The 12,653-nt window shown below is 26.7% G+C and overlaps 1 protein-coding gene across 1 annotated transcript in view; it reads right to left on the minus strand.

Annotated features, from left to right (window-relative positions):
- sgsm1b (small G protein signaling modulator 1b) overlaps window positions 1-9,695 on the minus strand; it is a 39,812-nt gene extending 30,117 nt beyond the window's left edge. Inside the window, exons 1-2 of the mRNA XM_087790530.1 lie at window positions 9,607-9,695; window positions 9,456-9,499 (exon numbers count right to left, since the gene is read on the minus strand). Coding sequence (XP_087646656.1) covers window positions 9,456-9,499; window positions 9,607-9,613 — 51 coding nt within the window. The 5' untranslated portion in view covers window positions 9,614-9,695. The remainder of the gene's footprint in view (window positions 1-9,455; window positions 9,500-9,606) is intronic.
- Between the last annotated feature and the right edge of the window lie 2,958 nt (window positions 9,696-12,653).

The following is a 12,653-nucleotide window of genomic DNA, read 5'->3' on the forward strand; positions in this document are numbered from 1 at the left end:
GTATTTATTCTATTTATAACATATTAGCACTATTGTTAACCTATTTGTATTTATACTTTATATACATTAATTATTATATGCAATATTTAAAATATTATGTATTTATTCTATTTATAACATATTAGCACTATTGTTAACCTATTTGTATTTATACTTTATATACATTAATTATTATATGCAATATTTAAAATATTATGTATTTATTCTATTTATAACATATTAGCACTATTCTTAACCTATTTGTATTTATACTTTATATACATTAATTATTATATGCAATATTTAAAATATTATGTATTTATTCTATTTATAACATATTAGCACTATTCTTAACCTATTTGTATTTATACTTTATATACATTAATTATTATATGCAATATTTAAAATATTATGTATTTATTCTATTTATAACATATTAGCACTATTCTTAACCTATTTGTATTTATACTTTATATACATTAATTATTATATGCAATATTTAAAATATTATGTATTTATTCTATTTATAACATATTAGCACTATTCTTAACCTATTTGTATTTATACTTTATATACATTAATTATTATATGCAATATTTAAAATATTATGTATTTATTCTATTTATAGCATATTAGCACTATTCTTAACCTATTTGTATTTATACTTTATATACATTAATTATTATATGCAATATTTAAAATATTATGTATTTATTGTATTGATAACATATTAGCACTATTCTTAACCTATTTGTATTTATACTTTATATACATTAATTATTATATGCAATATTTATAATGTTATGTATTTATTCTGTTTATACTATATTGCACTATTTTTAACTTATTAATATTTATATTTATACTTTTCATATATACATCTCTCTGCTGTGTTTTTTAACGGTTGCTAAGCAACGAAATTTCGTTGCCAGTTTCACTGCTGTGTTTCCTGTGCAATGACAATAAAGTCTAAAGTCTATGTTGGGATGGAAGAACAAATCGTACAGGATTTAAATGTTTCCGTACAAAGTTTTTGTCCTTTAAAGCGAATGTCAAAGTCTCGTCTTTGACTATCGAGAGGTTTTATGTATTTGTCACAGTACAAATATGAATCCAGTAGGATCTGGAATCCTTATATGTTCCTGACATACATATTATGTTTAACACAAAACTAAAGTATGATTTATAACGAACATAAACCAGTTCATCTCTCACTATGACATGAGCCACAGAATATTAAGATTATTAAAATAATACTGATTAAAATAATACACCAAATAATACTGATTAGCATAATACACAAAATAATACTGATTAAAAATAATACACAGAAATAATGCTGATAGAAATAATACCCACAATAATACTGATTAAAATGATGCACAAAATAATACTGATTAAAATAATACACCAAATAATACTGATTAGCATAATACACAAAATAATACTGGTTAAAAACAATGTACAGAAATAATGCTGATAAAAAGAATACCCCAAATAATTCTGATTAAAATAATACACAAAATAATACTTATTAAAAACAATGCACAGAAATAATGCTGATAAAAATAATACCCCAAATTATACTGATTAAAATAATACTGATTAAAAATAATACCCCAAATAATACTAATTCAAATAATACACAAAATAATACTGATTCAAATAATACACAAAATTGCCAGATATGCTTAACAAACAAAACATATTGATAAGTTTATAAAATGAAGGAAGTATACGCTTAAATATTGTTATATTGTTTGAAGCATGTTTTGCAAAGGGGGTCCCCGGCCTGAGGTAGTGGTGGTTAAGTCACAGAACTCCTGCTCTCTACGACCAGAGTCTGGTCAAGGTTTCCAGTAACAAGTCAAAGTATGATTGTGATGGTGGAACCGTCAAGGCCACAGGAAACCATCACTTCTTATTTTGCAGATGATGTGACGCCTCCGTCTGGTCCTTGTTAGCGCTGGGTATTCAATGTTTCGATAATGGTTTCTGATACACGGTGATGGTTTCTGACACACAACACTGATTCTTGACACTCCTTCTTTTAAACCAATTTCATTAGATAAATGCTAAGAAAAAGAAAAAGAAATTGCAGCAAAATTTCAAATGAAGTCGATTTTGTTTTAAAAAAAAGCCTGTTTTTTAAAAATGTCCTTTTCAATGTATTACTAAAGAATGTATTCTATGTTTGTTAGTTTCAGGTCCTTTCCTTTATTAGGTTATTTCCTTTCATCTCTGCTTTTTATATTTGTACTTTGTTATCTCTTTGCACTTTGTTCTTTTTATTTGCACTTTGCGCTTGTTTTTGCTTTTATGAAACTTCTGTACATTCTATCGTCTTCTGTGAACTGGAAGTAGATCTCCAGAGGGATTAATAAATCTAGCTATCGTATTTTCCGCACTTTTTTTTGCTGTACTTGATTCCCCTCGGTAAAATCATTCAGAGATTTCCAGATGTTTCTTATCACATTTTTGCTGATGACATCCAGCTCTACTGCTCTTTTGACCCAACTGAGCCCCAAAGGCTGAACAGCTTAGTCAATTGTTTGCTAGAAATCAAACAATGAGTGAAAACACTTTACAGCTTAATGTGGACAAAACTGAAACTCTGGTGATTGTTCCTGATGATAAGATTCCAGGGTTGAGTCAGTACTTGGGTGACTTAGGTCAGTCTGTCAAACTGAGCCTGAGAAACCTGGGTGTTGTATTTGATAAAGACATGTCTCTTGTTCGACACTGAAGAAAACTGACCAGAAACTGTTTCCTTCAACTGAGAAAAATCTCTAAACTTAGGAAAATGTTGTCACAACATGACCTGGAGCTTGTAATCCATGCGTTTGTTTCTTCTCGTCTGGACTATTGTAACAGTTTGTTTTCATGTCTTAACAAGAAGGATCGTCTCGTCTGCAGTTGATTCAAAACTCTGCAGCCAGAATTCTGACCCGCTCTAGTAGAAGAACTCACATTTCTCCGATCCTTAAAACTCTTCACTGGCTTCCAGTTTCTTTCAGGATCAACTTTAAAATTCTGGTTCTTACTTTCAGATCTATTCATGGTCAGGCTCCTCCTTACATCACTGATCTGATCCAGCCTTACACCCCAGCTCGGGCTCTGAGGTCTGTGGATCAGAATCTACTGATGGTTCCTCGCACACGGCTCAGGACCAGAGGAGAGAAATCTTTTCAGGCTGTTGCTCCTAAGCTTTGGAACGATCTTCTCTCTCTTTGCTCTTGATGATCTACTGACTCCTTTAAGAAACATCTTAAGACGTTTCTATTTGTTCAGGCTTTTCCTTGAATTTCTCGAACTCCTGTGTTGTTCTCGGTGTTGTCTTGATCTTTGAAGTATGTACTGTTTTGAGTATTTTTTTGATTGTTAAAGCGCTTTGTGACCCTGGTCTCGAAAAGCGCTATATAAATAAATATTACTTACTTACTTACTTACTTACTTACTTACTTTTAGGCGCACCTTAAATGAATGGCCTATTTATGAAGTGTTTTCATAAATAGTTTGCACCGGATTATAAGGTGCATAGAATAAAAGATATAGTCAAACGTTTGACTGGGGTTGTGTTATCATCAACTAGATAAAGCTGAGCTAATGTCGACTAAACAGTCAAATAAAGTCAAACTTTATCAAGCATTTTGACAACTCCGTTGACTCCCATCGTAACGATGTACGAATGATGTTTAAAAGTGTTCAAGCAGCAGCGTGTGAGACTGGTGTGAGCAGACAAATGTTGAGCAGCAGTGAAGTTGAGCGCATGTATGACAGCTAGAGCGCAGGTGTATGACATGTTGAACACACGTGTATTACTGGTTGAGCGCGCAGCAGAGTGATTTTCAGTGTACAACAACCAAGACACACTCGCTCAAAACGGTGGAAGTAATCTTACTCAATAGCCATCCGCCATGATGTGACGTTAGTCGTAAATCCCACCCTGTGATGACTCAATGACATAATCCCGCCCAAAGTGTTTGTAAACAAGTCACCCACCAGCTAATGTCTAGAAAGGCGCTATATAAATAGAGATTATTATTATTATTATTATTATATAAAGCGCTCCGGATTATAAGGCGCACTGTCGTTTTTTGAGAAAATTAAAGGCTTTTAAGTGCACTTTACAGTACGGCAAATACGGTAATTTAATCTAATCTAGAATGTTAAATCTGTTAAATCTCATTTGAAGTTTTTAAAATATAAATCCGCTTATTATAGTTGGGCATCCAGTAAAATGACTGGCGCCACATAGTGGCTTAACTAAAAAGTAAAAACAGTTGCAATGATGAATCATGACAAAAGTCTTGTTTATTTTGGGAACTTAATGAACTGAGTCACTAAAAAAAAAACAGTTTTGCTCACGAACACAACACAGACACACATGAACGTAGATCTATATGTCACTAGATGACTCAACTCTAGCTGGCGGGAAGACAAACATCGCTGCCATCAAGATGTCGTCCTGGAGAGACGATGAATCGTCTCCAGTTTACCAACAACTCAGAATAACCGCCGAGGAGCTGCTAACCTTCACCATCTGATGTATTGATATGTGTTTTGTCTTCATTAAATCTTTCTCGGAAATCCTCTATACATGATCAATGATACATATGTATACGTTCAGAAAAAACATGATCACGAGCAGCTGAAATATTTTCCATTTGTCCTTTTATCTTTTTTAATAAAATTATTTTGATCTCATATGCAAACACCATAATAAACTGAAAGTTAAGATGAGTTGTAACACAAAGAACACCTCAGTCTTGAGTGACAAAAAGTAAAACTGTGGTCAGTTAAAGTGACCTTGACATCTTTCACAGAAGTACTTTTGGCCATGTTTGGGAGGAAACCTGAGTTTTTAGCTCCATGACCAACCTCTGGATTATAAGGAAGAAAGATGGAAGAATTGATGGAAGAACTGATGGAAGAACTGATGGAAGAACTGATGGACTAAACATACAGAAGAAGATCCTAAAATATATTGATTAACTGATAAACCTTTGTTTTTCCCTCATTGGGAAAATTCAAGTTGTTACGGCAGTTGACAAAAAAGATGAAAAAACGATATATGTATTTATATAAATATACTTACGAATATTCATGTATTAAGACATTCAGTTCACATATTAAACTAATAATAAAAACAATAATAATAAATGAAATAATAATACATATCATGAATTATTAGATTAAGACATTCAGTTCACATATTAAACTAATAATAAAATCAATAATAATAAATAAAATAATGATAAATATCACGAATTATTATATTAAGACACATATTAAACTAATAACAAAAACGATAATAATCAAATAATAATAAATAAAATAATGATAAATATCATGAATTATTATATTAAGACACATATTAAACTAATAACAAAAACAATAATAATCAAATAATAATAAATAATATAATGATTAATATCACGAATTATTATATTAAGACACATATTAAACTAATAACAAAAACAATAATAATCAAATAATAATAAATAAAATAATGATAAATATCATGAATTATTATATTAAGACACATATTCAACTAATAACAAAAACAATAATAATCAAATAATAATAAATAAAATAATGATAAATATAACGAATTATTATATTAAGACACATATTAAACTAATAACAAAAACAATAATAATCAAATAATAATAAATAAAATAATGATAAATATCATGAATTATTATATTAAGACACATATTAAACTAGTAACAAAAACAATAATAATAAAATAATAATAAATAAAATAATGATAAATATCATGAATTATTATATTAAGACACATATTAAACTAGTAACAAAAACAATAATAATCAAATAATAATAAATAAAATAATGATAAATATCATGAATTATTATATTAAGACACATATTAAACTAGTAACAAAAACAATAATAATCAAATAATAATGAATGAAATAATGATAAATATCATGAATAACTATATTAAGACACATATTAAACTAATAAAAAAATTCTGTTTAATAATTATGAATAAAATAATGATAAATATCATGAATTATTATATTAAGACACATATTAAACTAGTAACAAAAACAATAATAATCAAATAATAATAAATAAAATAATGATAAATATCATGAATTATTATATTAAGACACATATTAAACTAATAACAAAAACGATAATAATCAAATAATAATGAATGAAATAATGATAAATATCATGAATAACTATATTAAGACACATATTAAAGTAATAAAAAAAATTCTGTTTAATAATTATAAATAAAATAATGATAAATATCATGAATAATTATATTAAGACACATATTAAACTAGTAACAAAAACAATAATAATCAAATAATAATAAATAAAATAATGATAAATATCATGAATAATTATATTAAGACACATATTAAACTAGTAACAAAAACAATAATAATCAAATAATAATAAATAAAATAATGATAAATATAACGAATTATTATATTAAGACACATATTAAACTAATAACAAAAACAATAATAATCAAATAATAATAAATAAAATAATGATAAATATCATGAATTATTATATTAAGACACATATTAAACTAGTAACAAAAACAATAATAATCAAATAATAATAAATAAAATAATGATAAATATCATGAATTATTGTATTAAGACACATATTAAACTAATAACAAAAACGATAATAATCAAATAATAATGAATGAAATAATGATAAATATCATGAATTATTATATTAAGACACATATTAAACTAATAACAAAAACAATAATAATCAAATAATAATAAATAAAATAATGATAAATATCATGAATTATTATATTAAGACACATATTAAACTAATAACAAAAACAATAATAATCAAATAATAATAAATAAAATAATGATAAATATCATGAATTATTATATTAAGACACATATTAAACTAATAACAAAAACGATAATAATCAAATAATAATAAATAAAATAATGATAAATATCATGAATTATTATATTAAGACACATATTAAACTAATAACAAAAACAATAATAATCAAATAATAATAAATAAAATAATGATAAATATCATGAATTATTATATTAAGACACATATTAAACGAATAACAAAAACAATAATAATCAAATAATAATAAATAAAATAATGATAAATATCATGAATTATTATATTAAGACACATATTAAACTAATAACAAAAACAATAATAATCAAATAATAATAAATAAAATAATGATAAATATCATGAATTATTATATTAAGACACATATTAAACTAGTAACAAAAACAATAATAATCAAATAATAATAAATAAAATAATGATAAATATCATGAATTATTGTATTAAGACACATATTAAACTAATAACAAAAACGATAATAATCAAATAATAATGAATGAAATAATGATAAATATCATGAATAACTATATTAAGACACATATTAAACTAATAAAAAAATTCAGTTTAATAATTATAAATAAAATAATGATAAATATCATGAATTATTATATTAAGACACATATTAAACTAGTAACAAAAACAATAATAATCTAATAATAATAAATAAAATAATGATAAATATCATGAATTATTATATTAAGACACATATTAAACTAATAACAAAAACGATAATAATCAAATAATAATGAATAAAATAATGATAAATATCACGAATTATTATATTAAGACACATATTAAACTAGTAACAAAAAAGGTTAATAATCAAATAATAATAAATAAAATAATGATAAATATCATGAATTATTATATTAAGACACATATTAAACTAATAACAAAAACGATAATAATCAAATAATAATGAATAAAATAATGATAAATATCATGAATTATTATATTAAGACACATATTAAACTAATAACAAAAACGATAATAATCAAATAATAATAAATAAAATAATGATAAATATCATGAATTATTATATTAAGACACATATTAAACTAATAACAAAAACGATAATAATCAAATAATAATGAATAAAATAATGATAAATATCATGAATTATTATATTAAGACACATATTAAACTAATAACAAAAACGATAATAATCAAATAATAATGAATAAAATAATGATAAATATCATGAATTATTTTATTAAGACACATATTAAACTAATAACAAAAACAATAATAATCAAATAATAATGAATCAAAACATGATAAATATCATGAATAACTATATTAAGACACATATTTAACTAATAAAAAAAATATTTTTAATAATTTTAAATAAAATAATGATAAATATCATGAATAATTATATTAAGACACATATTAAACTAATAACAAAAACAATAATAATCAAATAATAATGAATCAAAACATGATAAATATCATGAATTATTATATTAAGACACATATTAAACTAATAACAAAAACAATAATATTCAAATAATAATGAATCAAAACATGATAAATATCATGAATTATTATATTAAGACACATATTAAACTAATAACAAAAACAATTATAATCAAATAATAATAAATCAAATAACAAAACCAATAATACATTAATTTATTAATTAATAATAATAATAAAATGACAATAAATATAATGTTAATAAGAAATATATAAAATAAGATTAAAAAAATTATAAATAAGATAGTGATAAATATAAACACACACTACAGAAGTACACATAGGTGGTGGGAGGGACTTATAAACACTAATTAAATATAGATTTTAAAAACATGTACATATATTATAACTTGGTTGTACAATCAGTGATCAGTTTTTCACACATAACTAATGAAAAATAAGACGTCTATGTAACATAAAATCCCAGAGAACACGGTGGTCAGATGATGTGGAGCATCAGTGATAACAGAAAAGGTCATGAAGTCACTGGAGGCTCTGAGCAGCAGCTTGTGTTTAATGGTGTGTGTTTGTATACGACAGAGATAAGCTCCTCCTCGCTGCAGGATCTGGTACGAGGTGTCCTGAGTGTCAGAGCTGGAGTGAGTCACAGGTGAGGGTGGACATGTTGAGCCTCAGATGATGAGGAGGAATAAAACATCCAGGAGTTTCCACCTCCCTGTGGATCTCTGTGGATCTCTGTGGATCTCTGTGGATCTCAGTGGATCTCAGTGTCTCCAGGGCTAGAGACCAGACTTGATGTTGCCTTTTCAGCAAATATTGTTGAGGAAAAAAGGAGGAAAAGACTTGCAAGATCAGATCCAACCTCCCTCCATCATTATCATCATCATCATCATCATCATCTTCTTCATCATCTTCATCATCTTCATCATTATCACCATCATCATCACCATCTTTTCACAGTCAAAGTCATCTTTAATAAATATATTTATATATATCAGGGTAAATAAAAAGAGCGTTTGTCGTGGTCGAGTCTCACACCTACAGACTCAACGCACACACACACACACACGGACTCACACGGACACACACACACGGATAAACCGCGTTAATAAACACACTTAAAGGGTAAAAAAAACCGCACAAACCTCCTTCTTCACATTGCGGAGCAGCTTCTGACGCGTCTCTGCTTCTGTCAGACACAAACACACACGATGATGCTTCATGATGATGCTGAGAAGAACAAGAAGAAGAACGACAGCGCGAGAAGAAGGAGAAGAAGAAGAAGGATGGACGAACCTCCCATCTTTGCCAGGATCCAAACTGCGGGCTGTTAAAAATCCTCAAGCGTTGACAGAAGCGGTGAATATATGGAGGTTTGTTCTGCTGCGAGCTTCACGATCATCTGCTTCAACCTCCAACACCCCTTTAAAGACACAGTAGCTCCACTGTGAGGACGAGAGATGACTTATGTATGAATACAGGTATTAATAAATGTATACATGTTTAAATACATGTATACTTGTATAAATAAATGTATAAATAAATGTATAAATAAATGTATACATGTTTAAATACATGTATACTTGTATAAATAAATGTATAAATAAATGTATACATGTTTAAATACATGTATACTTGTATAAATAAATGTATAAATAAATGTATAAATAAATGTATACATGTTTAAATACATGTATACTTGTATAAATAAATGTATAAATAAATGTATAAATAAATGTATAAATAAATGTATGCATGTATAAATAAATGTATACTTGTATAAATAAATGTATACATGTTTAAATAAATGTATACTTGTATAAATAAATGTATAAATAAATGTATACATGTTTAAATAAATGTATAAATAAATGTATAAATAAATGTATACATGTTTAAATACATGTATACTTGTATAAATAAATGTATAAATAAATGTATAAATAAATGTATAAATAAATGTATGCATGTATAAATAAATGTATACTTGTATAAATAAATGTATACATGTTTAAATAAATGTATACTTGTATAAATAAATGTATAAATAAATGTATACATGTTTAAATAAATGTATAAATAAATGTATAAATAAATGTAAACATGTATAAATAAATGTATGGATAAATGTATACATGTATAAATAAATGTATAAATACGTAACAAAGTGAATAAATGCATAAATAAATGTATAAATAAATGTTTAAATAAATTTATAAATAAATGTATAAATAAATGTATAAGAAAAAATTTAAATAAATGTATACATGTATAAATAAATGTTTGGATAAATATCCATATGTCAAAAATAAATAAACGTATATATGTATAAATAAATGTTTAAATAAATGTATACATGTATAAATTAATGTATACATGTATAAATAAATAGATGATTAAATGTATAAATGTATGAATAAATGTATACATGTATGAATAAATGTATACATGTATAAATAAATGTATACATTTATAAATAAATGTATACATTTATAAATAAATGTATAAATGTATACATGTATAAATAAATGTATATATGTATAAATCAATGTATACATGTATAAATAAATGTATAGATAAATGTATAAATAAAAAATCATAGTTTCAACAAGTGATTGTGTGTGTGAATGGTTGTGAGTCTTTGTGTGTCCTGAGACAGACAGACTGGCCTCTGTCCAGGATGTCCCCTGTCTCTGACCCTATGAAACTGGGACAGACTCCAGTCTCCCTACGACCCCCATAAGGTATAAAGTGGTAGAAAATGAATGAATGAATGTGTTATTTAAAAACATTTACTTAATAATGATGGACAGTTACATTAGCTCTGTGTTTTTTTCAGGCCAAAAATAAATGAAAATAAAGTATGGACGAGGAAACGCTTCCTATAATCCTTTAAGCTGCTTCATGACTTCATCTGAAAGAAGAAAAAAACATCTTGAAACAAACAAATTACTGACATTAATTATTTTTTTAAATGAGGGACAATCTAAACAGTGTTTAAATGAAAATAATGTGATGTGAAAGACTTGAAAACTGCATTTTTATTAGTTCACACATAAAAATAGAAATGAAGCAAATGAATGAATGTTTACTCAGTAAGTGTAAGACGTGTCTCGTTAAACTTGATAAACAATCTCAAGAGAAATAGAAAAGAAATAAGATTAAATTATTATTTATTCATATAATGTTAAATAATTAATGGTTTGAGAAAATTTCACAATCATTTTTCAATCACTACAGTAATGATTTTCAACAGCAGTGGGTCAATGTTTGTGCTGCAAATAAACTTCAGGCCACCAGATGGCAGTAGTTATAACGTCCTCCTTCAGCTAAAGGAACATTGAGATCCCGGCCACGACTGAGGACGAGAGGATACAGTGAGTCCAGCAGCTTTTAAAGCTGATGTTTGGACATATTTTGGTTTGAAAACAAATGAAAGTAGTTACGACTTCGTCAAGAGTCATGTGGTCTGTAAATACTACAACACCAGAGTCAAGTACTGGACAATACTACACATATATACTTGTTACTACACTATCACAACACCAGAGTCAAGTACTGGACAATACTACACATATATACTTGTTACTACACTATCACAACACCAGAGTCAAGTACTGGACAATACTACACATATATACTTGTTTCTACACTATCACAACACCAGAGTCAAGTACTGGACAATACTACACATATATACTTGTAACTACACTATCACAACACCAGAGTCAAGTACTGGACAATACTACACATATATACTTGTAACTACACTATCACAACACCAGAGTCAAGTACTGGACAATACTACACATATATACTTGTAACTACACTATCACAACACCAGAGTCAAGTACTGGACAATACTACACATATATACTTGTAACTACACTATCACAACACCAGAGTCAAGTACTGGACAATACTACACATATATACTTGTAACTACACTATCACAACACCAGAGTCAAGTACTGGACAATACTACACATATATACTTGTAACTACACTATCACAACACCAGAGTCAAGTACTGGACAATACTACACATATATACTTGTTACTACACTATCACAACACCAGAGTCAAGTACTGGACAATACTACACATATATACTTGTTACTACACTATCACAACACCAGAGTCAAGTACTGGACAATACTACACATATATACTTGTAACTACACTATCACAACACCAGAGTCAAGTACTGGACAATACTACACATATATACTTGTTACTACACTATCACAACACCAGAGTCAAGTACTGGACAATACTACACATATATACTTGTTACTACACTATCACAACACCAGAGTCAAGTACTGGACAATACTACACAT

The sequence above is a fragment of the Callionymus lyra genome, chromosome 5 (genome assembly GCF_982586985.1).
Source record: "Callionymus lyra chromosome 5, fCalLyr1.hap1.1, whole genome shotgun sequence".
In the NCBI taxonomy this organism is placed as follows: Eukaryota; Metazoa; Chordata; class Actinopteri; order Syngnathiformes; family Callionymidae; genus Callionymus; species Callionymus lyra.